We start from the raw sequence: 26,970 nt of genomic DNA on the forward strand, positions 1-26,970 counted from the left end.
AGCACCAAAACAGATTTGATTTTAATCACAAATTGGAGTGGAGCTGGTAGTGGTGAGTAATACATAAGACATTTGGATTGAGGTGTAGTATCCATGTTTGTTTTTGAGAGAGGAGCTGCCCAATATCTACAAATGCCCGTACCTGGGCTGCTGAGCTGTGTACATAGGAGCAGACGGCATGAAGGTCCTCCTTACAGCACTGTTTATCCTCTTATGACCATGAACATGTCTGTTGGTACATTCGTTTTCTGAGTGCTTTTTTTAAATCTCTGGGGTACAAAAACACATTAAGGAGCACCATGAAGAGGTCTGCGAGCGGCCCTGCCCTCACCCTAGCTGCAACGAGGTCTTCATGATTGACCGCTACCTGCAGCGACACGTCAAACTCATTCACACAGGTAGATTTGGACTGGACACAGCGCTTATACTGGAGACTGAGAGATGTGTTTGTGTGTGTCCCAAAAGGCACCCTATTTCTTATATTGTGCACTACTTTTTACCTACTTTTGAAAGCCCAATTGGTCGTCTGGTCAAAAGTAATGCACTATAAAGGGAATAGGTTGCCATTTGGGACACAGCCAACATGTGTTGGTTTTAAGTTAGACCATTCTCCTTTTTTATAGAGGTCAGGAACTACATCTGACCAATGTGGTCAGACCTTCAAGCAGAGGAAGCACCTGTCTGTGCGCCACTCAGGGGTCAAGCCACTACAGTAAGTACAGGGGGAGATAAAGCTCATATCAGGAGGCAAGGTTCTGCTGATTTGTGGTGTGAGGGGCTCAAGCACTGGTGAGTCTGTCAGGAGTTAGCCAAGCCTTTGATTATGTGGTATGATTTGGGTGAGTCAGTAATAATGGAAGAGATGGATAGGAACACAAGAGAATGCAAGCTTGTATTTGGCACCCTCATTAAGGCTTTTTGTCTTTACTTTCAGGTGTGAGGTGTGTGGTTTCCAGTGCCGCGTACCCACATCCATACCCACACATGCAAAAATGTTTTAGAGTTAATTTCGTGCAATTCTACAAATTTTGCCATGGGACATAGAGAAAATGTTGTGGTTTTATGGCCGCCGTCAGTTGCCCATACCTGCTCTAAACCCACAGCATACTTGATAGTGGAAAATGAATGACAAATTAATTTTAAAAAGCATTGATCTACACAAATTAACTTGTATTCCTTAAACATTCAGAAAGGCTGGTAAAACTTAAACAGCTGTACAAGTGATCAGGCTCTTCTGTGTACAGGTATCTTTCTACAATTAAGCAATAAGGCCGGAGGAGGTGTGGTATATGGCCAATTTACCACGGCTAAGGGCTGTTCGTAGTCGCGACGCAACGCGGAGTGCCTGGACACAGTCCTTAGCCGTGGTATATTGGCCATGTTTCACAGACCCCCGAGGAGCCTTATTGCTATTATAAACTGGTTACCAATGTAATTAGTGCAGTAAAACTAAACGTTTTGTCATACCCGTGGTATACGGTCTGATATACTATGGCTTTTAGCCAATCAGAATTCAGGGTTCAAACCACCCAGTTAATAATGTGCTCCCAAAACCACAATCCCTTCCCCACACACACAAAATAAATATACAAATAAAATACAACTGCCAACCACATAACCTAAAGGCAACATTATAATGTAGCTATCCAAGTATATTTTTCATGGGAGGACAAAGACCAAGTCCTCTCGGACCCACACTAATCATCTTTACATATCTTCTTCATGAAGGAAGCTAAGTTGAAGTGTCAGTAACAGTCCGTGGTGTGCCTATAGACTCATATCCATCCATTCACAGGAAGTCCAGCTCTGGGCTGAGGCTGAAAGAGCTGAGGTGAGAGACCAGAGCTGCTGCCACCTCCGGGTCCAGGTCAACACATAAGGCCTCCAGCTAGGAACAGGAGAGAGAAAGGGTCACAAGAAGGGTATTGTGTAGTTCAAAAGGAAGTATCAGGGTATATCATTCTTTTGGATTTTGAGAGCCATTGGTAAAAACCGGAGTCTGATGCAAGGTAAAGCCCAGAAAGAAATCATAGGCTGTAGTTGTGTGATGTTTGTGAAAATCTAATAAATGTCTCATGATGTCATCTCCATCTGATTTCAACCCAGTACTACTCTGGGCTACAGACTGAGATCAGCCTTACTCTGGGTGGTCAGTGCACGAATGTGTTACCTGGTTCAGCTGATGTTGAGACACTGAGGTTGGGGATGTCAGAGATATGGTCTTCAGAAGCACCTGCTGGGCCCTAGTCAGAATGTGTGAGGGGTCCATCTGTGAGACCAAAACGCAGATTCAGAAAAATGCCAGTCAGTAGTTTGGTGACCACATACCAGTCAACCACAGTGACAGAGTCTGATGAATAAACATGATTATCTGTGCTTTTGTGCATTTCAAAATAAGCTCACCTGGTCAGTCGGGTGCTCAGTCACTGGGCAGGGAGTCTGGCCATCCATAAAGAGCTTGATAAGGGAGGAGTAGCAGAGCACAGCAGTGTGGAGGAACCCTGGGGCCTTCACTGTTTTCTCCAATACCTCAGAGTTAAGATGGGGGACCAGGCTGGCATGGAAACACAATACACACATACAGAACTCACATATAAATGAGAAAATGGATGACAACATTGACAGTTTGACCACCAAGTAAATATACCTGTAAAAGGCTAAAGGCATCAGTCTTGTGTATTCATCTGATGTTACCACGGCCACAGGCTGGTATAGGCCTTTTTCTTGAATAGGAAAAACAATATATTATAAAACACCAAATATAACCTCACAGACACACAAAATGGGACAAAGCCAGGGGCTACTGTAAATAAGCAAGTGATATACTGTACCAGAGCAAGGTGACTTGAATAGTAGCAGCCAGTCAGCAGAGTCCACAAGGACAGTCAGGATATCTTTACAGAGTTCCTGAGCTCTCTGCAGGCCCTTCACCCCCTATGTGTTGCATGTCACACACAAGTTGTATGATAAATGTTGTAATTGTGATGTTTTGTTAGTAGAAAATGTGTTTTAGTCTGTTGAATACGTTACTGTTACACTGTTGAGTATGTAGAGCTAGGACAGCGTTTCCCAAACTAGGGGTCGAATGATTTGAAAATGGTATTGCGAGAGAAACTCTGAAATAACATTCTAAAAAAACGTGCTTGGTTCATAGAACCAGGGTTATGTCACTCTGGTAGCAGCTAGATGCGGTTGTAATAAACAGAGTGGTTTCTGTTTTCTTACTACAAATGTGTCTATCTTTTCAACAGTTTAAGCTACAAAATATGACCCCATCACTGAAAGATAAGCCTCCCAGGAACTCCCAGCCGTGCAGACTCCCGGCCATGCAGGACTCAGAACAGACTGGAGGGGAAAATAACATCAATGATGATGTTCTTTTCTTCACAGAAGATCATACAAAATTATTGCCTGAACTTGCCAATACCTTTCTGATGCATTTCTGTCACTTCAAACCATACTTCCTTCAGATTAAAATACTGTCAAAAGTACTGTCTGACTGATTTGTAATAGACTGTCATAGCCCCAATTAAAAAAGTAAACATTGGCCGTTGATTACAAACGTTTTTTTACATGGTGGGGTCAAAAGAAAGTATAATATCAAAATGGGGTCGCGGGCCCATAAAGTTTGGGAACCCCTGGGCTAGGAGTTCCCTGACCATGTGCCCTAGCCAGGAAAAACTTCTGGTCTTAAGGTGTAGGAATGATGTACCCCAATGGTGTAACAAGCTTCCCCCTAATGTCAGGACAGCCGAGTCCCTACCCATCTTCCGAAACCCACCTCTTCAGTATCTTGACTAAATCCCACAGCAACCCCCCCCCCACAAAAAACTTGTACTTGTCTTTTCCTACTAGCACTGACTTTGCTAATAACTACTTTATTGACGAAAAATGTTACTTACTATGACTGTTGTCTAACCTAGCTTTCTTAAGATGAATGCACTAACCGTAAGTCGCTCTGGATAAGAGCGTCTGCTAAATGACTAAAATGTAAATGTACCTGGGGCGTGAGAAAAGTTGTGAGGAGGTCGGTCACACAGAGGAACAGCAGAAACACCAGCAGCTGGGGACAAATGGCAGCACAAATTAGTTGAGGTTACATGGCAGTTTCCCTGGTGTCTACTATAATGACAAAATGGAGTCTCGTGACAATGATCACGTCTCTAATAGAAAACTGCTAAGTTAATTCCCTAATCATCTGAGTGTCTCTACTCCTAAATCATGAATTAGAAACTGTGTTTTTGTGAGGCCAAAGGTTAGTTATGAGCATGTGAGTGTCAGTGTTTTACTAATGAGTCACAACTAACAATACATTCCAAGAATATATTCCAAGAAACCTATATATCCCAAGAAACCTACGTAAATGGGGATTTTTTTTCAGTGTACTTTGACCTCCTTTAAGTGCTGTGAAATAGATTTTCTCAATTGGGGCTTACAAACATGGCTAGTGAACCTTTTGAACAAACATCTAGGTTGAGTTTGAAACACTTTGTGATAGAGAAGAGAAGTGTCCTTACCTGTCTGTGCTGCTCTGTCAGCTGTCCCAACATCTCCAGGCTTGTCCTGATGACCTGGCCACTCCCCTGGCCTTCCCATACACAGTGCAGACAAGCTGCCAGGAGCAGGGGCGGGGCAGAGGGGACAGGGCATGACACCCCATTCTTTGAACTGCCAAGGAGACAGGACAAAGAACACAATCAATCATATATTTAGTTTGTAAAACAGTATTATCAGTAAATGCTCTCTATATACACAGGCATGTACGCATTATCCTGTTTTACCTGCAGACCCACAAGTGACAATCAGCCAGGACCTGCAGCTGCTGAGGCAGGGGCTGTCCGTCAGTGAGGCGATGCCAGAGAGACACCAATACAGGGGAGAGACGGCCCCACCAGTGCTGCCCAACACACACAAATTACACTCAGTCGGCATCATACGTTAAAACTCTCAGATTAATAAATCAGACATGATCCTGTTAGTATAATGTACGGTACCCCGGCAGAGACGAGGAGCAGTGGACATTGAAGACTGATCAGGGACATGGCCTTGTTCACTTCTCCTGATGGACAGTCACAGCTCACACTGGCCATGAGCACAGCCTATGAGAGGGGAGACAATGACATTTCATACCACAAATATCACAATATGTTGTTAACACCGTCTACCCAGGTCTATAGCAGTACAGTTAATAATCTGTGAGTGGAACTTACTTTTAAGAAGTGTGCTGTGAGGTGGTAGGGCAGCAGTCCAGCTGGGGAGCAGCCCTTCCTCTGATACACAAAGAGATACTGTATAACGATAATGATCAAATCTGGGAAAACGCATCTATAGTAGGTGGTTTCTGTAAAACAGATCTTGACTTCTACAGGTTTGGTCAAGATGAGAAGTGAACTATGGATTGATTCACACAGACTGTAGCTACAATACATTAGCTTGAATTAATGATTAATTAATCTAAATCTTAAATCACCACGTTCTGTCATACTCCATCCCCCTCTCCCTGCATCCCTCTCTCAACCCCCATTGTGGCATACCTGATACTGGTTGATATGTTCCATGAGGGTCTCACAGTCCAGAGTCCTCTTCCCTCCTCCAGTCTTCACTGTAACCAACATGACTGCAGGGAGTGCCAGTATAACCCTATGATACACAAACACACGTTTTGTTAAGTTAATACACACACACGTTCACACTGGTGTAGAGCAGTCCTCAGACCCACCCAGACTCATGACTACTGTGCTTTTAAAAACACCTCACTCTGATTGATCAATTTGAAGAGTGAAGTTCAACAACAGGTTGAAACTGAGTGGATAACATGGTCGTTGTCTATGTTGTTTCAAAGGCTAACAACGAAATGGACAGCGCTTTCTTTCTAAAGTGATGATTAATTCAAAACACCCATACGCATATTAGAGCTTATAAATACGCATATTAGAGCTTATAAATACGCATAGGCCTATACATGAGCCCAAGCCTAAAAAAAATTAACCTGAATTAAAAGAATGATTGTGCTGTTATAGAACAGATAGGCACGGCCGAAAAACATTTGGAAAAAAAATATTTAAGATCTCTTTGGTACATAATTGGTCTAGCCGGGCGGCTTACAGATTTAGCCTACAATTATAGTGAATTTGTATTATATTTTGAATAGCCTAGTAATATGGAATGTTTATATTTTCATAATTAATAGGCTGACATTACCTTTAGTTACAGAATATCTCACCACAGTGAGTTTCCATCTCCTCCCCTCTTTCCTTTATTCCTTTCTCCAGCGCGCAGAGAGGAGTTGTCAACAGTTTATTGAAATACGTTTCCTTGTGAAAACATGTTACTATTGATGTTCCCGAACAGATTTGACTCTGGTCTCTCACCTCAGCTCTTCCAGACAAATTAAGCACTGGGTAGCTGCAGGGACAGGGTTGGAGAGCCCATGGCATACAGAGTTTGGGCGAAATATCGCGAGAGGCTGCATGCTCCTCAAACAGTGGTTGATATGTGGGGTGAAATCACCAGAGTAGCCTACCGGGCATGATTGAAAAACAAACCGACGAGAAAGCGGCCTCCATTTGCTTTCGAGTGCATGTATTTTTTCCCGTTCCTGCCCATTTGATAATGGGCCATTCTAAATCGAAACAAATTTGACATATTAGTAAAGACGAGATTAAATTGAGAATAATCTGATGGGTGAAAATATGATCAGTTGATGAGAGAACAGCATGTGCAGCCTGAGGAAAAGAACAGAACGCAAGCTTTTTTTTGCGACTTTCTCAAATCATCAATAGCCTATATAGTTGCATCATGCAGCCCATAGAATGTCTTAGAAATCAAAACATAAGGTTTGTGTCATTCACAACAAAAGTTGCCAAATAACTCTAAATTGAGCGTATAGGACCGGTTTCAAATTTTCACTTTTACACTCAACATAGCCACTTCATATGCGCACTCGCTCCGTAATGGGAAAAATTGCCTTTCTATTTTATTCATCTAAGTTCAATTATATTCTTCTTACTATAATATCATAATATAAAATAATGGCACAGGACTTAAGCATATCTTGTCTGCTAAATTAACAAGCCTACAGCAGGACGCATAGCCAGATAACATATAGTAGGCCAACTCATATTCGGTTCTTCTGAAATACATTTTCTTCATGTCGTGTTTCTAAAACCTGCGTAAAAAAAGTAATGGATTTATTGTGATGGTGTATATTAAATGTAGTTATTATACTTTTTTATGTAGATGTTACAAAAGTGCGCATCAGCGGCTTGTATGCGTGGAGGCCTGGAGATGCTAAACCTGTTTATGCTAATTAACGGTCAATTACAGTGGGACCGGCAGTCTTTTGCATGACAGTTACCGGCTGACAATTTAATGACCGCCACAGCCCTTGTATAGAGGATGTGTATGTGTGTCAGTACATTACCTGTTCCATGTATGTAGTGTTTGCTGAAGGCTAAGCTCACTGCTGATACTCTGCAGGTCAGAGGTCACAGAGCATCTATGTGAAATCAGATCCAATAGGAAATGTCCATTCTTATCTTGAGTCCTTTGAGAGCGACTAGTGAGCTCCATCTCATAGACAATCTCCTATAAAGACAAAGGGCACATACACACACACAGGAACATAATAATAATAATAATATGCCATTTAGCAGACGCTTTTATCCAAAGCGATTTACAGTCATGCGTGCATACATTTTTGTGTATGGGTGGTCCCGGAGATCGAACCCACTACCTTGGCGTTACAAGCGCCGTGCTCTACCAGCTGAGCTACAGAGGACCACGGTGCAAACATCAGTGCAAACATTAACAGGAATCATATACAGAAACAAACATATAAATCAATCAAAAGGCCTGTGTACTGTACCTGAAGTCTGGACAGAATGTCTGGGAGACAGGTGCCTGCCTCCGAGGGTCTGTGATCAGTGTTCTCCTGGGTCTGAGCACTTAGGACACAAAGAGAGGAGATACAGACTAAACAACTCAACCATGTCTATTATTCAAATAATCAGGATGATCTGAGGTGCAGGTGGCCATAAGCCAAAATCATACTGACCATACTGTCTGCTGGTCCATGACAGCGTTGAAAATATGGGAGCAGACTTTCCTTATGTCTCCTGCACAGCCCCCCTGGTCCACAGGAGACGGCAGGTATAGCTGCTGACACGCCCACTGCTGATACTCCTGTCTGATACACACGCAGGCTCTGTTACATACCAGTACACAACATTATTGTTTTCGATCAATAATGACAAACCTCCTGGCATTGACAAATTAGATGGAAAACTCCTGAGGATGGTAGCTGACGCTGGCCACTCCTATCTGTCATATCTTTAATCTGAGTCTAGAGGAAAGTGTTTGTCCTCAGGCCTGGAGGAAAACCAAAATCATTCCGCTACCCAAGAGTGGTAAAGCGGCCTTTACTGGTTCTAACAGCAAACCTATCAGCTTGCTGCCAGTTCTCTGGCAAACTGTTGGAAAAAAATTGTGTTTGACCAAATACAATGCTATTTCTCTGTAAACTAATTGACAACAGACTTGCAGCATGCTTATTGAGAAGGGCACTCAACATGTACTGCAATGACACAAATGACTGATGATTGTTTGAAAGAAATTGATAGTAAGAAGATTGTGGGAGCTGTACTGTTAGATTTCAGTGCAGCCTTTGATATTATTGACCATAACCTGTTGTTGAGAAAGCTTATGTTTTATGGCTTTTCAACCATGTGGATTCAGAGCTATCTAGCTAATATAACTCAGAGGGCTTTCATTAATGGAGGCTTCTCTAATGTCAAACATGTAGGGTGTGGTGTACCGCAGGGCAGCTCACTAGGCTCTCTACTCTTGTCTATTTTTACCAATGACCTGCCACTGACATTAAACAAATCCTTTGTGTCCATGTATGCTGATTATTCAACCATATATGTGTTGGCATCCACAGCTAATGAAGTCACTGAAACTCTCAAAAAGGAGTTGCAGTCAGTTCTGCAATGGGTGGACAGTAATAAACTGGTCCTGAACATCTCTAAAACTAAGAGCATTGTATTTGGTACAAATCATTCCCTAACCTCCCCGTTGCTGACAGGTGTATAAAATTGAGCACACAGCCATGCAATCTCCATAGACAAACATTGGCAGTATAATGGCCTTACTGAAGAGCTGTGACTTTCAACGTGGCACCGTCATAGGATGCCACATTTCCAACAAGTCTGTTCGTAAAATTTCTGCCCTGCTAGAGCTGCCCCGGTCAACTGTAAGTGCTGTCATTGTGAAGTGGAAACGTCTAGGAGCAACAACTACTCAGCCGCGAAGTGGTAGAACACACAAGCTCACAGAACGGGACCGCCGAGTGCTGAAGCGCGTAAAAATCGTCTGTCCTCGGTTGCAACACTCACTGCCTCTGGAAGCAACGTGAGCACAATAACTTTTCGTCGGGAGCTTCATGAAATGGGTTTCCATGGCCGAGCAGCCGCACACAAGCCAAAGATCACCATGTGCAATGCCAAGCGTCGGTTGGAGTGGTGTAAAGCTTGCTGCCATTGGACTCTGGAGCAGTGGAAACGTGTTCTCTGGAGTGATAAAACACACTTTTTGGCGGCAATGGTCTGGGGCTGTTTTTCATGGTTCGGGCTAGGCCCCTTAGTTCCAGTGAAGGGAAATCTTAACGCTACAGCATACAATGACATTCTAGACAATTCTGTGCTTCCAACTTTGTGGCAACAGTTTGGGGAAGAACTTGACTAGCCTGCACGGAGCCCTGACCTCAACCCCATTGAACACCTTTGGGATGAATTGGAACGCCGACTGCGAGCCAGGCCTAATCACCCAACATCAGTGCCCGACCTCACTAATGCTCGTGACTGAATGGAAGCAAGTACCCGCAGCAATGTTCCAACATCTAGTGGAAAGCCTTCCCAGAAGAGTTGAGGCTGTTATAGCTGCAAAAGGGGGGACCAACTCCATATTAATGCCCATGATCTTGAAATTAGATGTTCGACGAGCAGGTGTCCACATACTTTTGGTCATGTAGTGTATTTTGTGTCTATGTATTGATATGTAGGCTGTGTGCCGTTCTTAAATGTATTTAGTTATGTCCTTGAGGTGTTCTTGTCTATTAATATTCTGTATTATGTAATTTTTCATGTGGACCCCAGGAAGAGTAGCTGCTGCTTTCGCAACAGCTAATGGGGACCCTAATAAAATACCAAAAACACATCAACATATACTGAAACTTTTATATGAATGTGTGTGTGTGTGTGTGTGTGTGTGTGCACAGCTTATTTAGGCATGTTCTTCACCTATCTGGGTCAGACAGGGCATCCTCACTCCTCTGAACTCTGAGTTCAGCTGCCAGCCACTCTGAAAATGAGAACTAGACAAAGAAGAAAATTAGAACGTCTCCAAGTAAATGAGAAGCAGACATGTCAATGTGCTGAGAAGGCTGGTGGAGCTTTACGCCAATGTTTAGACAGTTTTCCTCACCTGGTATTCTGGGAATTTTACTAGGAGACGGAAGGGGGCGTGTTTCCATAGCGCCCAGGCTGACTTCCTCCAGGTCGTATTTGTGTCAGTAACGTTCTTCCACAACCCACAATTCTCCTCCTCACCCTGTTTATCTGCCCCCACATACTCAGATTCCCCACTCGCTTCAATGGGCAACCTCCTCACATCTGGCATTAGTCTGGGAATTAGGTACAGCAGCTACAAATACCAAATACAAAACACACACTCAGGAATAGGCAGGACATGGATCTGTGCAGTCAAGCAGAGAGGTACAACTGTAGGCCAACTGTATGTGACATTCTGCTAAAATGCCAGCCCCCTGCTGCTTGCATAAAGGGCATCTCAGAGTGTGGCTGGGTGATAAGAGAGAGCATAATTTCAGTGACACTGGGAGAATAACGTGCATACCTTTTTATAGAGGCCGCAGGGATTATACTGCTGCTGCTGCGGCTGTTCACACAGTGACTCACTCCTGCAGAGACCATAGCAAACTGCAGCCACGCAGAACCTGGCAAACAAAAACAAAGCTGTCCACATAAATAAATATTCTGATAACACTGTCCTATTGAACTAAAGTTAACTGTGCCTTTTGGTTTACAATACACTGTATAATTATCATCATGTAATCCTAGATGCTGAAGGTCCCTCTCCAGTCTCACCCACCTAACACAGAAGAGCATGTTGGTTTGGGTGGTGCAGGGCAGAGCAGTGGTCAGTGCCTCTGGTACTGACACAGGGCCGGGCAGCAGGGGAGGGCACAGCTGCACCTGGGGGCACTGGGCCTGGGAGGCATGAAGGTGCACAACAAACGCTGCCAGTCCAAGTACATGTGCAGCACTCAATGATGCCCCCTATAGAAAAGGATAGAAGATGACTGTAGTTAGAAAAAGGGCAGAGAGAAGGGGAGGGGGGTAAGAAAGAGGTAAAAAGGAGAGCGAGAGAAAGAAAGACGCATTAAAACATTTATGAGAGAGAAAGAGAGATGGATACCTGGTTGTGGAGCAGGTCCCACATGCGATGCAGGAGGGCAGTGAGCAGCTGTCTGTGTCCCAGCAGGATGTTGACAAACGGGGATGCCCAGGGGCTCTGTCTTGGGTCACAGATCACATTAAACTCAAATGAGAGTGCAGTTTAATGCTGACTTGCGTTACAGTGGTGGAGGCTAAGAGCCAATTTATGCTTGATCTGAAAATGTGTTCGGAGGCTCCATATGGAGTGTGTGACACAATTGCAGAGCCTCCGGAGGCATGCAGAGGCCAAATTGAGCTCCGTACCGCATCACGGTGCGCCTCCCAAATGTTTTAACAATGCGGAGGGCTCCATATACAGTGGGGAAAAAAATTATTTAGTCAGCCACCAATTGTGCAAGTTCTCCCACTTAAAAAGATGAGAGGCCTGTAATTTTCATCATAGGTACATGTCAACTATGACAGACAAATTGAGAAAAAAAATCCAGAAAATCACATTGTAGGATTTTTAATGAATTTATTTGCAAATTATGGTGGAAAATAAGTATTTGGTCACCTACAAACAAGCAAGATTTCTGGCTCTCACAGACCTGTAACTTCTTCTTTAAGAGGCTCCTCTGTCCTCCACTCGTTACCTGTACTAATGGCACCTGTTTGAACTTGTTATCAGTATAAAAGACACCTGTCCACAACCTCAAACAGTCACACTCCAAACTCCACTATGGCCAAGACCAAAGAGCTGTGAAAGGACACCAGAAACAAAATTGTAGACCTGCACCAGGCTGGGAAGACTGAATCTGCAATAGGTAAGCAGCTTGGTTTGAAGAAATCAACTGTGGGAGCAATTATTAGGAAATGGAAGACATACAAGACCACTGATAATCTCCCTCGATCTGGGGCTCCACGCAAGATCTCACCCCCGTGGGGTCAAAATGATCACAAGAACGGTGAGCAAAAATCCCAGAACCACACGGGGGGACCTAGTGAATGACCTGCAGAGAGCTGGGACCAAAGTAACAAAGCCTACCATCAGTAACACACTATGCCGCCAGGGACTCAAATCCTGCAGTGCCAGACGTGTCCCCCTGCTTAAGCCAGTACATGTCCAGGCCCATCTGAAGTTTGCTAGAGTGCATTTGGATGATCCAGAAGAGGATTGGGAGAATGTCATATGGTCAGATGAAACCAAAATATAACTTTTTGGTAAAAACTCAACTCGTCGTGTTTGGAGGACAAAGAATGCTGAGTTGCATCCAAAGAACACCATACCTACTGTGAAGCATGGGGGTGGAAACATCATGCTTTGGGGCTGTTTTTCTGCAAAGGGACCAGGACGACTGATCCGTGTAAAGGAAAGAATGAATGGGGCCATGTATCGTGAGATTTTGAGTGAAAACCTCCTTCCATCAGCAAGGGCATTGAAGATGAAACGTGGCTGGGTCTTTCAGCATGACAATGATCCCAAACACACCGCCCGGGCAACGAAGGAGTGGCTTCGTAAGAAGCATTTCAAGGTCCTGGAGTGGCCTAGCCAGTCTCCAGATCTCAACCCCATAGAAAATCTTTGGAGGGAGTTGAAAGTCTGTTGCCCAGCGACAGCCCCAAAACATCACTGCTCTAGAGGAGATCTGCATGGAGGAATGGGCCAGCAACAGTGTGTGAAAACCTTGTGAAGACTTACAGAAAACGTTTGACCTGTGTCATTGCCAACAAAGGGTATATAACAAAGTATTGAGAAACTTTTGTTATTGACCAAATACTTATTTTCCACCATAATTTGCTAATAAATTCATTAAAAATCCTACAATGTGATTTTCTGGAAAATAATTTCTCATTTTGTCTGTCATAGTTGACGTGTACCTATGATGAAAATTACAGGCCTCTCTCATCTTTTTAAGTGGGAGAACTTGCACAATTGGTGGCTGACTAAATACTTTTTTTCCCCACTGTAGCTCTGCATTGTCATGATTGGTTGACGGTAGGTGGGGGCAGGAGGTCCTGTATAAACAGAAACCCACTTCCTTGACAACTTCCTTCATAACAGCTCTGTACTGCTCCGCGAAGCGCAAAAAGTATGAATGCCCTGACTTCTGCAGAGGCCGTATCACCGCAAATGTTGCACGGCCAATGCAGACGTCGGATTGACCACGCACCGCCTTTAAGAAGCACATAATATGCACGACAATGTGCAGATAAACAAACAAAAATGGGGGACGATTCTGTATAATTTTTCTTCAAATCTCACTCTTCCATACATCTTTCAGGTTTTTACTGAGTGACATGATTAGTTCCTCACTTATTTGGTGGGCTTATTCTGGAGGCATCCAAAAGGCTCTGGCAGAAGCTCCTCAGGATCATGTTCACCACCTGAACAAAGACAGGACAGTGTGAGAGACAGAGAGTGTGGCCAGCACAAATAACTAGACAGACAGACAGACAAATAGAGTAGGAAACGAAAAGGTGAGACAGAGCAGAGGGAAAACAGCAGAAGAAAGAGAGAAATACAGAAGTTCCTCGCATTCCTTCCTACTTTATTGTGCAGCTCAGGGAAAGTAGACTCATCTACATGAAGCTTGATGACTGCCTGGCCAACTAGTTCCTCAGCACGTTCAGGGAACACAATACTCAGAGTGTGCGAGATCCTGGCCAGCTGGGCTGACACCTCTGTAAAGTCAGAGACAATAAGACTGGTTTGGTTTGATGTGTGTGTGTGTATGTGTGTGTGTTGCAGTCTGCTCACCTCCATCACTGCCCCCCTCTGTTAGCAGGGCTCTATGTTCCTGTAGTTGGACCTGTAGAACCTCCTGCGGGTTATCATCATCATTCCCCACAGAGACTCCTTTACCTGATAACCCACAGGTAAAACAGAGCTCTTCAATCATGGACAAAAGCACAGAGATATATGACTACAGTGGTGCTTAGTGTGGAATAAGCTAATATTAAATATATGATTATATTAAAATGCGTAGGGTGTTAAACATGGTATAATGTGATGGTACACACTGTCCTGTTGCCTCTGTCTCTCTCTCTGACAGGACTCTATGTAGGAGGAGTGCTGGGCAGCTGGGATCTTTTCCGCTCTAGTAGACAACAGAAAACAATTTGAACAACAAACAGCTGGAATCAACATACAAAAAACATCTGTATCAGTCTCAAAGAGATGACAGAAAACTGTGTGGTGAGTGGTTGTATGGCTGAGTCTGAATGCCAGAACATACTTTTTGAGTGAATCTATGAAATTCATCCTGTCATCAGGCTTCACAGGAAGCTGAAATGGGCCGAGACAAAGAATACAATATTGGACAGACCATGTAAACACACCATTCAGTCAATCTAAAGCAAGAGAGCATAAGACTTACCACACGTGGGGATAGGAGGGCAGGGAGGAAACGAGTCAGGAAATAAGGCCTTCTGAAAATGCTGGAGTAGGAAAAGAGTATGAGTGTGGTAAAACATAAAAAGAAAGTGTAGGACACAACAGGATAAGTAGGTCATGCAGTACATTGATCTCAATAGGTGATTTGTGAGAGTTATGCTGGTGGTGTATTTGTAGGGTACCTAGCCTCCATGACTGTGGCAGATATCCTTCCTGTGCTCCCAAACAACGAGATTGCCTTCTCCACATCCTGACGTGCCTGACACTGGGGCTGAGAAGGCAGATTGAACAGATACAGACACAGAGTGATACACACAGTCATGAGCACATAAAAAACATTCACTGAAAAGGGACAGTACACAAATACATAAACAACCAGCAGAAGGCACTCTAACCTGCACTGAGGCTCCTGCTCCAGAGATATCCTCATAAAGGCCCATCTCCTCGATTGAGACCTGCAGACAGAGACATGGCGACCCTGTTTATACAACTGGAGGGGAGTAGATGAATTGGCTGCATGATGAGAGAATTTGTGGTATGGCACGTCAACCAGTCCGAGTTAGTTACATTGTAATAACTGTATTATGTCGCTCAGCCTGTCTATGTACCATCAATACCATCAAATACTGGTTCAGTGACTCTAGGCCCTACCTTCAGGTCAGCCAGTCTGGTCTTGGTCAGGGATACATACTCCTGCAGTAGGGCCCGGTGTTTCACTGCCACGTAGGGCGGATGGAGGATGTGGACCTGAGAGACCAGACCATCCAGAGACATTAGCCGTCAGAACCACTTAGACTTAGGCCCAGTCCAGCAGTAAAGTGTTAAAGTAGAGCCAAACAGTGTCTGTCACCTGACCTTCAGGTACTGTGGGGGGTCAAAGGGCACCAGGTCCGACAGGAACTTTAGCAGGAACACCAAAGACTTCTTACTGTTGCCGTGGTAACTGCTAGCACCGCCGAAAGACATCTAGGAAGACAGGAGAGAAGCCAACTATTGGAAGAGACGAACATAAGGAAGGGACCATTAAATTATATTCTAGTAGCCACTGACTAAGCTCTGAGGGGACTTGCCTTAAACCACTCGCTGTAGGAGGGGAAAACACCAGGCCCTTCAAGCGCACCCTGACGGGCCAGGAGGAAGGCTGTGATCATGTTCTCCAAGTCATACCCCTCAAACGCTGAGCTTAGGAGCCTGGACAGCAGCTCTGAGGTACAGAGAAAGATAAATGTCATACGAGTGTTGTTGGAAATAATTAAGTGTGTGTGTGCGCTGCTACTTTACATTTATTCTGCACTATTAAGGAAGAGCTGCTTGTAAGCATTTCAGTGTACCATTTACACCCACTGTATCCTGTGCACGTGATGAACAAACTTTGATTTGAATTGTGTGTACCTTTTAGGCTAGGCTGGGCGTTTGGATTGTACACCAGCAGGGTGGAGAGACAGGAGAGCACATGCTGCCAGTTAACCTCATGAGTCTCCAGTACTTGCTGCAGGTGAGAGAGAAGCTCCTCTACCTTGAATATCACTGCCAACTAGGACAAAGACAAAGAGAAAGGGCTGGATGTTGTATTACACCACAGAGACAGTCACTTCACAACTCTCCAATAAAAGGTTTACACTTGTTATTCTATAGACCAGTTTTACAGGTCAATTACTAAATTGATTGGAGCCATGAAAAGGAATTGCTTTCATAGGTTATGTTAAGAAGATCTAAATTCTTGCCCCATCTTAAATCTGAACTCAGCCCCTGAGTGACTTCCAAGAGGTTAGGAGTTACCATAAAGCAGAACCTGGTATCCTAGGTGACCTCTAGGTGATCTCCCTGAGACCATGGGCAAATGGCTGTAAATTCTGTCATCGGTGGTGTCAAATGATAGAGACATCTAATATACGGCTCACTCTGACCCAAGTGGTCTCGACAACCTTGAATAATGTTTTGACCAGGGGTTGCCTGGCTCCCCAAACTCCCTGCTCTGGCCAAACGCTAAGCCACACCCACGGACGTTAGTTTCTTCTCCGCAATGAGTCTGGATCTGAGGACCTTCCGATAATTTCTAGAACACAAACACATTCTAACCGTTGCCACTGGTCCCAGAAACCGATGAGTTGGGCCAGAGCCTGAACACACATTTTGACTTTGATACTCTTATTGGTTAGAAATGATCTTATGGCTGATTACTTTGTTTTGTACAACACACCTCATTTTCACATCACCACAAACGACTTCAATGACGGCAGTCTCAGATTGAAGTACAGTGCCTTCAGAGAGTATTCACACCCCTTGACCTTTTCTACATTTTGCCGTGTTACAAAGTGGGATTAAAATGGATTGAATGTACATTTTTTGTCAACAATCTACACAACACAATAATTCTGTCAAAGTGGAAGAAAAAATCTAACATTTGTAAAATAAAACATGAAGACAAAAAACACACTGAACAAAAATATAAACGCAACATGCAACAATTTCAAAGATTTTACTGAGTTACAGTTCATATAAGCAGATTAGTCAATTGAAATGTACTGAACAAAACTATAAACGCAACATGTAAAGTGTTGGTCCCATGTTTCATGAGCTGAAATAAAAGATCCCAGAGATATGCACAAAATCGTATTTCTCTCAAATGTTATGCACAAATTTGTTTACATCCCTGTTAGTGAGCATTTTATCCATTGTCAAGATAATCCATCCACCCGACAGGTGTGGCATATCAAGAAGCTGATTAAACAGCATGACCATTACACAGGTGCACCTTGTGCTGGGGACAATAAAAGGCCACTCTAAAATGTGTAGTATTGACACAACACAATGACGCAGATGTCTCAAGTTTTAAGGGGGCGTGCAATTGGCATGCTGACTGCAGGAACGTCCACCAGAGCTGTTGCCAGATCATTTAATGTTAATTTCTCTACCATAAGCCACCTCCAACGTTGTTTTAGAGAATTTGGCAGTACGCCCAACCGGCCTCACAACCGTAGACCACGATTTTGCCTGTGCTTAGCTCCATTCAGTTTCTTTTTTATCCTGAAAAACTCCCCAGTCCTTAACGATTACAAGCATACCCATAACATGATGCAGCCACCACTATGCTTGATAATATGGAGAGTGGTACTCAGTAATGTGTTGTGATGGATTTAACCCAAACACAACACTTCGTATTCAGGACAAAAAGCTAATTGCTTTGCCACATTTTTGGCAGTATTACTTTAGTGCGTTGATGCCAACAGAATGCATATATTTGAATATTTATATTCTGTACAGCCTTCTTTTCACTCTGTCATTTATGTTAGCATTGTGGAGTAACTACAATGTTTGATTCATCCTCAGTTATCTCCTATCACAGCCATTAAATTCTAACTGTTTTAAAGTCACCATTGGCCTCGTGGTGAAATCCCTGAGCGGTTTCCTTCCTCTCCAGCAACTGAGTTAGGAAGGACGCCTGTATCTTTGTAGTGACTGGGTGTATTGATACGCCATCCAAAGTGTAATTAATAACTTCACCATGCTCAAAGGGATATTCAATGTCTGTTTTTTTGTTGTTGTTTTTTACCCATCTACCAATAGGTGCCCTTCTTTGTGAGGCATTAGAAAACTTCCTTGTTCTTTGTGGTTGAATCTGTGTTTGAAATTCACTGATCGACCTTACAGAGAATTGTATGTGTGGGGTACAGAGATTAGATAGTCATTCAATAATCATGTTAAACACTTATTGCACACAGTGAGTGAGGCCTTGCAACTTATTATGCGATTTGTTAAGCACATTTCTACTCTGGAACTTATTTAGGCTTGCCATAATAAAAGGGGTTGAATACTTGACTCAAGACATTTCAGCTTTTCATTTTTTAAGAATTTGTAAACAATTCCAAAAACATAAATCCACTTTGACATTATTGGTTATTGTGTGTAGGCCAGAGACAAAAAATCTATATTTAATCAATTTTAAATTCAGGCTGTAACATCAAAATGTGGAAAAAGTCATGGGGTGTGAATACTCTCTGAAGGCACTGTATGTAGCGAACATAGAGCAGCAGAATAATTCAGTTTGAGTCATCAGGCAAGGGGCCTGGAACACTTGGAGAACAAACAGATAAGCAAGAGTATTTATGCCTGCCCTTGAGTAGGTTGGCAGATTACTACAAACCTCATATGCATATGTCTGTCTGTTTGTCTAATAAACCTTTAAATATATAATTTGTTCGCCTTATCCTTGTATCCAGCATTCCCACACTTTGGGCAAATTCACAAAGGAAATGGTACATGTTTCAAACGTCAATAGTATGTCAATGTAGATAATACAATCAACACATCCTATTGTACTTTCACACAAGATCACAATGTCCTCTAAAACACCATGTCATAAATCACACCCACAGGGATATTATCATTCCCTTTCTGATGTATATGTTCAGTCACACACACACAAACAACTACATAAGAAAATACATATTTTGAAGAGCAGCTCACATTAACCAGACAGGTTAATCTATTTATAGATGTACAAAGGTATTTAGATGTTTCTTTAGAACAGAGTAGAGCAAAGCACAAGTAATTTACCTTACGAAACAAGGAGCTCAACAGTCTGCAGGTTTTAGCAAAGCCCCACTCTCGTTGCATGGCAATGGCATCAGATACTACAGACAATACAGGTCGAGGAGAATACTCAGATGACAGGATGAGATAGAACTTGACAACATATGTAGCTGTTTTACAAGAGAACCTATATTAAAAGAGATATGTCAATGATAATATGTTCTGTGATCTTACCTTTGAGTCTAGGTCTGTAGGTGAGAGTGTGTGTCAGAGAGTGGGTGAAGAAACGGCGCAGTGCATCAGGTGATACAGACACACCACACAAGGAAGCGTCAAACATCTGTACCCTTTTCAAACAGAAAGAGAGACATAAAAGAGTGAATATGGATTATTATGCCTGTTCTATAATTCAGTTTGGTTAGCAGACTTTCCCCCTTTACCATAATTCAGCTGCTGTTTCACCAGACTGCAGGGTCTGCTTGCTATCCAAAGTATCCAGTACCCCTGAAAAATTATGGACAAACATAATATCACAAAGGTTAACAAAGGAATCTTAGCAGTTGGACAATATAAAGTCTCTGTCTATTGAATGCAGCTTTGAGCTGCAATGAGAGGGGGATTGTATACTCACAGGAGAGCATGTCATCCAGCACTGAACGGCACACCTGGGAGAGCCTCCTGCATGGTGCTGCTGCAGAGTCCTGGGTTTCCTCAAAAACAGCTCGCACCAACACAGTTACCACAGCTGAATCATGGACACAACACAGGCAGACTGAGGTGAGGTGAATGCCAGATAAGAATAGATGTGTATACATAGTATTGGTTCACCATGATGGATGAGAAACTCTACTGTAAAGGCTTACTTGAGAGAACCTGCTGAGGCACTCCATCTCCCTCCTCAGTAGCTGTCCTACCACACAGAGCCCTCAACTCAGACATCAACCATGACCTCACCCCATTCTCACTGCAAGAAGAGCCCGTGTGAAATATGAATCGATTAATAGCAGAGCAATTAATAGATTGAAATTAGATATGTGGGATAGAAACACAATCTGAAATGCTTTTGAATCCCACAACACACCGAATCTCATACATTGTTTAACATAGTGTGTAGCTATTAGCTAGAACGTCAGATACCTTTCCAACATGTACTCCAGAGAGAGGATATTCTGAGTGTGTAAGTGGTGCACCACCTCCAGCATGGGCTGTTTCTACACAAGGATCAGGGAAGGAAGTCACTAGGCAGGTTTCCATTGACCCAGGTTTATTAGACAAAAGCAATGTCACAAAAAAATTTACATTACGACATGTGTAATGGAAACGGCAGCTATAGGAGAAATGTTCTAAAGATCGACAACATTTATTTGTTTGCCAGGGGTGGATTTATTTTGTGTCTAACTTTATTTGCGACAAATAATGGAAAGTGTTTTTCAAATAAATTATGATTTTCGTATATAATTCTGAAGGTACTATAAAAATTATGTTTATTTGCAGGACAAGGATTGTCCTGACTTTCAAGATTGAATGAATTGCTTCGCCTTACTTTTCTGGATGCAAGTTTCACCATGGCACGGACCATGGCGATACGTTGGCACATGAGAATTATTAGAATATGGCAAATCAATTCTTGCATTCTATCCATGCTGGCTTTTGCGGGACATGAATCAGACAGGTGGGAGGGCATACAGGCTGTCACCAATTTCTTAATGCGCAATTTGCCTAAATGGATATTGGAAACACACCAACCATTTTTATTCAACACTCCAGTGAACTAGGTTTTTGCAAAAAAGTTTTTTGCGTGTGTGACATCATTACGTCCAGATGTTTTTAAATCGACACAAGACAGATCAATGGAAACGTACCGTAACAGGCAATTGTCGCATCTATTTTCTATGCAAACTTTCTAAATGTCGACAAAAAATAACAAAATCACTGGACAAGTTCATGGAAACACACTGTAGCTACTGTCATGTACACACAAACAGGTTCAATAGGCTCAAACTGCCAAAACCCGAAGGTATGGCATTGGCTGTATAAAGACAAGAGTCTGGTCTGTGTGCACACACTCACCTGATCCCTCCAGTACTCCTGCCAGAAGAGTTTAGAGCAGAAGGCTTCAAGAGAGAGAAGCTCACGGGTTGACTGGAACAGCACGGAGAGCTGGACCTGGACAGAGGGCAGTGAACATTCATAAAGGCATAGGCTATGTAAAACCTCTCAAACAATAGTCCTATAGGCAGGGGTGAAAGTAGATGTAATTCCTTCCTGGTACGGGACCACCAAATTATTTTTATGGGCCTAATAGTAACATACAGTGGGGAGAACAAGTATTTGATACACTGCCGATTTTGTAGGTTTTCCTACTTACAAAGCATGTAGAGGTCTGTCATTTTTATCATAGGTACACTTCAACTGTGTGAGACGGAATCTAAAACAAAAATCCAGAAAATCACATTGTATGATTTTTAAGTAATTAATTTGCATTTTATTGCATGACATAAGTATTTGATACATCAGAAAAGCAGAACTTAATATTTGGTACAGAAACCTTTGTTTGCAATTGCAGAGATCATACGTTTCCTGTAGGTCTTGACCAGGTTTGCACACACTGCAGCAGGGATTTTGGCCCACTCCTCCATACAGACCTTCTCCAGATCCTTCAGGTTTCAGGGCTGTCGCTGGGCAATACGGACTTTCAGCTCCCTCCAAAGATGTTCTATTGGGTTCAGGTCTGGAGACTGGCTAGGCCACTCCAGGACCTTGAGATGCTTCTCCTTAGTTGCCCTGGCTGTGTGTTTCGGGTCGTTGTCATGCTGGAAGACCCAGCCACGACCCATCTTCAATGCTCTTACTGAGGGAAGGAGGTTGTTGGCCAAGATCTCGCGATACATGGCCCCATCCATCCTCCCCTCAATACGGTGCAGTCGTCCTGTCCCCTTTGCAGAAAAGCATTCCCAAAGAATTGTTTCCACCTCCATGCTTCACGGTTGGGATGGTGTTCTTGGGGTTGTACTCATCCTTCTTCTTCCTCCAAACATGGCGAGTGGAGTTTAGACCAAAAGGCTCTATTTTTGTCTCATCAGACAACATGACCTTCTCCCATTCCTCCTCTGGATCATCCAGATGGTCATTGGCAAACTTCAGATGGGCCTGGACATGCGTTGGCTTGAGCAGGGGGACTTGCGTGCGCTGCAGGATTTTAATCCATGATGACGTAGTGTGTTACTAATGGTTTTCTTTGAGACTGTGGTCCCAGCTCTCTTCAGGTCATTGACCAGGTCCTGCCGTGTAGTTCTGGGCTGATCCCTCACCTTCCTCATGATCATTGATGCCCCACAAAGTGAGATCTTGCATGGAGCCCCAGACCGAGGGTGATTGACCGTCATCTTGAACTTCATCCATTTTCTAATAATTGCGCCAACAGTTGTTGCCTTCTCACCAAGCTGCTTGCCTATTGTCCTGTAGCCCATCCCAGCCTTGTGTAGGTCTACAATTTTATCCCTGATGTCCTTACACAGCTCTCTGGTCTTGGCCATTGTGGAGAGGTTGGAGTCTGTTTGATTGAGTGTGTGGACAGGTGTCTTTTATACAGGTAACGAGTTCAAACAGGTGCAGTTAATACAGGTAATGAGTGGAGAACAGGAGGGCTTCTTAAAGAAAAACTAACAGGTCTGTGAGACCCGGAATTCTTACTGGTTGGTAGGTGATCAAATACTTATGTCATGCAATAAAATGCAAATTAATTACTTAAAAATCATACAATGTGATTTTCGGGATTTTTGTTTTAGATTCTGTCTCTCACAGTTGAAGTGTACCTATGATAAAAATGACAGACCTCTACATGCTTTGTAAGTAGGAAAACCTACAAAATCGGCAGTGTATCAAATACTTGTTCTCCCCACTGTACATGTCATTTAACTGTAAAAATGTATTACCTTTTAATGGCATGAACACAACCAGGCATGATGCTCCTACTCTCTGTTTATTATCTATGCATAGTCACTTTAACTCTACCTACATGTACATATTACCTCAATTACCTCAAATAACCTGTGGCCCCGCACATTGACTCTGTACCGGTACACCCTGTATATAGCCTTGCTACTGTTATTTTACTGCTGCTCTTTAATTATTTGTTATTTGTAAAAATAAATGTACATCTCTTTTCCATACAATATACAGTTTATTAGGTACACCCATTTTTTATTTCTTGGTAAGTTAGTCTAGCGGCCAGCTTTCTAAACTTGTAGTAAGCACGGCCGCCCATTGATCATCAGTTATCATATTAAAGACTGCAAATGTTTCTCTCCGCCCCATGGCAAAATGAGTAAAATTGCATGAAATGAGTTATAAATTGCTAAATCTTCTCTCCGTCCCATGGTAAAATGTGTAAAATTGCAGCAAACTTGCTTTAAAACTGTCCGATTTTCTCTACACCCCATGGCAAAACGTGCAGAATTGCCATGGGGCGGAGAGAAGATTTTGCAATTGTATAACTAATTTCATGCAATTCTACTCATTTTGCCATGCCCCCCCATGGATGTGGGTACGCAGACCCACGAGCCACTGCGGCCCCTCATGATGAGTTCAGTTTTTTTGTGGCACCCACCCCCATCAAAGTTGCCCATCCCTGCTCTATTGGGTTTGGTCAGCAACAATGCTCAGATACGCTGTGGCGTTCAATCGGTGCTAAATTGGCATCAAGGGACCTAACGTGTTCCAGGAAAACAATCCCCACACCAGTACACCACCAGCCTGTACCGTTGACACCAGGAAGGATGGGTCCATGGACTCATGCTGCTTAGGCCAAATCTTGACTCTGCCATCAGCATGACGCAACAGAAACTGGGATTTGTCGGACCAGCCAATGTTTTTCCACTCCTTAATTGTCCAGTGTTGGTGATCGTGTGCCCACTGGAGCTGCTTCTTCTTGTTTTTAGCTGATAGGAGCGGAACCCAGTGTGGTCGTCTGCTGCAATAGCCCATCAGTGGCAAGGATCAACAATCAACGTTCCGAGATTCCGTTCTGCACACCACTGTTGTACTGCGCCCTTATTTGTCTGTTTGTGGACCGCCTGTCAGCTTGCATGATTCTTGCCATTCTCCTTTGACCTCTCATCAACAAGCTGTTTTCGCCCACAGGACTGCCACTGACTGGATGTTTTTTGTTTGTCGCACCATTCTCTGTAAACCCTAGACACTGTCGTGGGCGAAAAGCCCAAGAGGGCGGTTGTTTCTGAGATATTGAATCCGCCACGCCTGGCAATGACGATCATACCACGCTCAAAGTCGCTTAGGTCACTCCTTTTGCCCATTCTAACATTCAATCGAACAGTAAGTGAACGCATCGATGTCTGTCTGCCTGCTTTATATAGCAAGCCACGGCCACGTGACTCGCTGTCTGTAGGAGCGATCCTTTTTCAAGAACGGGGTAGTGTACCTAATAAACTATGTTCAGATTTTTTTTTTTTTTTACATTATGAAAGGGTGGCTACTTTGAAGAATTTGTTTAACACTTTTTTGGTTACTACATGATTCCATGTGTTATTTCATAATGTTGATGTCTTCACTATTATTCTACAATGTAGAAAATAGTAAAAATAAAGAAAAACCCTGGAATGAGTAGGTGTGTCCAAACGTTTGACTGGGACTGTAGATGCATATCCAGACATTATTCCCAGCACAAACCCTTTGAGTTGAGTTGAGCATCACTTGCTCTCTGTCTCTTTTGGTCAGGTCCAACAGTCTTTCTACCACCATCTTCACTGACAGGGCTGCCACCGGGACCCCCAGCTCCCCAGCCTTCCTCCTCAACTCATTTACTGATGAAAAAAAGACACAGACACACTGATCACTTCAATTTCTACATACTTATCTCACACACACAGTGTAGCATTATAGTACATACACCACTGACACATTGAGAGTATTTACCTTCATGGAGGGGATATATCCTAAAAACTCACCCAGAAGTGAACCCCCAATTGTAGGTGACGGCCTTTCACTGGCTGCATTTTTCTGTCCAGAGTTCTCTTTGTGAATGAAATTGCAAGGATTTGGACTCTAGAAGAGGATAAAGTAAGTAACTTGTCTAAATCTGACACGTCTAATTTAGGGCACAAAATGTTATGTATAGTGCCCCTTGCTACCACAGTCCACTGACTCCATCCCAGTCTAGACTGGACTCATTCACTCACCCCCACTTCCAGAAACAGATCTGAGAGGTTCTGGTGTCTGTTCAGCAGCTGGACTGCTGCCTCCTGCAACTCCTGTGCATTCTCCTGCTTTGGCCTCTTCCCAACACGCCCTGCTGTGGGAGGATCAACACTGTGTTGTTTTATCATTATAAAAATCTGTAAGCCAGGTAAAGTATTTGACAATGAATGGTTGGTTAGGGTTTTGAGTCAAGATATGGGTCAAGATCAAGCGGAGGCCACGGAACGTACACTGTCACTGTTTTAACCGGTTTTTAACAAAGTTGCAGTCGACAGTATTTTTCAGTGACAATGACAATACGTTTGTGGCGTCCGTCTTCTGTTTACATACGTGTTCCGAAACGCAGATAGCTAATTAGCACCGCTACTATCGTCAATAGGCGCTAAAGCGGTTCACGTTTATGAATGGGGTAGTAGATAGCTAGCTAACTACCCAGTTCAAAACCTGGGGTTGTGGTGCAAAGCTACCGCTAGCTAGCCATCTTGCCAACTTACCGAGGAGACACGAGAGTGTCCTTTTCTGAGTGGGACACATATTTGACGCACCCAGCGACATGATTATGGCAATTAATGTTAATATGCAACAAGCATTTTCACCTCTTAGTAAAGTGAGTCAGCTAACTAGCAGGTTATTGAGCATAGTTTTGATATGCTGGTAAATATTTGACTGGCTAACTAGCTAGTCATTTTTTGACACGGTCGGATGTTGTTGTCGAGCTACTTCCATGTCCCCGCGCTCTTTACTCTCGTTGGTCTGAGTCTGGTTTTGCGCAGCCAATCAACGGACAGTGTGCTGTTGACGTGCCAGGGTAATCTTCTTCTTCGATTAGGTTTTACGGCGGTTGTTATCCAATTTATTGCATTACCGCCACCTACTAGACTGGTGTACAACTCCCTGATATTTTGCTTGAAAAATAAAATAAAGAAATACCCTACCATCTAACACTACACTCACAAATTCAAAAATATTATTAATAATTAACACCACCCTACTCCACTATTTAAATATATTCATTCCTACCTCATGCCCTCAACCTGAAATGATGGGACATCACCACTTAACACTCCCTGTAACTCTTCTGATGTCAAGTCTCGCACACCCAAATACCTCTCTGCAGCTGCCACCACAACCTCAATTTTCTTCGACTTACGTTCCATCCCTGCAGTACAATTAATAACCATTGCTATAAACGCAAAAAATCAAATCTTACTGAAACATATATCACTGGGCCTCCTGTAGCTCAGATGGTAGAGCATGGCGCTTGCAACGCCAGGGTTGTGGGTTCGATTCCCACGGGGGGCCAGTATAAAAAATTTATGCACTCACTAACTGTAAGTCGCTCTGGATAAGAGCGTCTGCTAAATGACTAAAATG

General features: G+C 43.2%; 1 protein-coding gene across 2 annotated transcripts; it reads right to left on the bottom strand.

The window, feature by feature from the left end:
* Positions 1-1,441: 1,441 nt before the first annotated feature.
* LOC121531809 (Fanconi anemia group A protein) lies at positions 1,442-26,320 on the bottom strand. 2 transcript variants are annotated; one of them, XM_041837282.1, is made up of 42 exons: positions 26,091-26,320; positions 25,578-25,690; positions 25,347-25,443; positions 25,069-25,202; positions 21,451-21,546; positions 20,518-20,591; positions 20,244-20,344; positions 20,012-20,125; positions 19,821-19,884; positions 19,615-19,727; positions 19,405-19,481; positions 16,240-16,381; positions 15,918-16,051; positions 15,703-15,813; positions 15,499-15,594; positions 15,243-15,302; positions 15,030-15,118; positions 14,831-14,891; positions 14,690-14,739; positions 14,475-14,551; positions 14,212-14,316; positions 14,002-14,135; positions 13,768-13,838; positions 11,494-11,593; positions 11,167-11,354; positions 10,912-11,011; positions 10,483-10,701; positions 10,299-10,372; positions 8,057-8,188; positions 7,868-7,946; positions 7,424-7,587; positions 5,535-5,640; positions 5,211-5,270; positions 4,995-5,099; positions 4,782-4,897; positions 4,518-4,668; positions 4,001-4,063; positions 2,832-2,934; positions 2,648-2,723; positions 2,404-2,554; positions 2,171-2,269; positions 1,442-1,888 (listed from the first exon to the last, which is right to left on the bottom strand). In XM_041837282.1, exons 1-42 carry the CDS (start codon positions 26,149-26,151, stop codon positions 1,790-1,792), a joined length of 4,359 nt encoding a protein of 1,452 aa, XP_041693216.1. In that variant the 5' UTR covers positions 26,152-26,320; the 3' UTR covers positions 1,442-1,789. The 2 variants fall into 2 exon arrangements, with proteins under 2 accessions (XP_041693216.1, XP_041693215.1); XM_041837281.1 differs by having other exon boundaries at positions 2,404-2,723.
* Between the last annotated feature and the right edge of the window lie 650 nt (positions 26,321-26,970).

The sequence above is a fragment of the Coregonus clupeaformis genome, chromosome 19, assembly GCF_020615455.1.
Source record: "Coregonus clupeaformis isolate EN_2021a chromosome 19, ASM2061545v1, whole genome shotgun sequence".
Classification (NCBI taxonomy): Eukaryota; Metazoa; Chordata; class Actinopteri; order Salmoniformes; family Salmonidae; genus Coregonus; species Coregonus clupeaformis.

Bases quoted from the DNA above. Each gene is read 5' to 3' on its own strand.
- LOC121531809 (XM_041837281.1), bottom strand. From the start codon at position 26,151: ATGTCGCTGGGTGCGTCAAATATGTGTCCCACTCAGAAAAGGACACTC. The intron at 21,547-25,068 runs GTTTGTGCTGGG...CCCTCTGTCCAG, and splicing joins TGCTCAACTCAACTCAAAGG to GTCCAGCTCTCCGTGCTGTT. The intron at 14,552-14,689 runs GTATGTTCTGGC...GTTGTCTACTAG, and splicing joins TTCATAGATTCACTCAAAAA to AGCGGAAAAGATCCCAGCTG.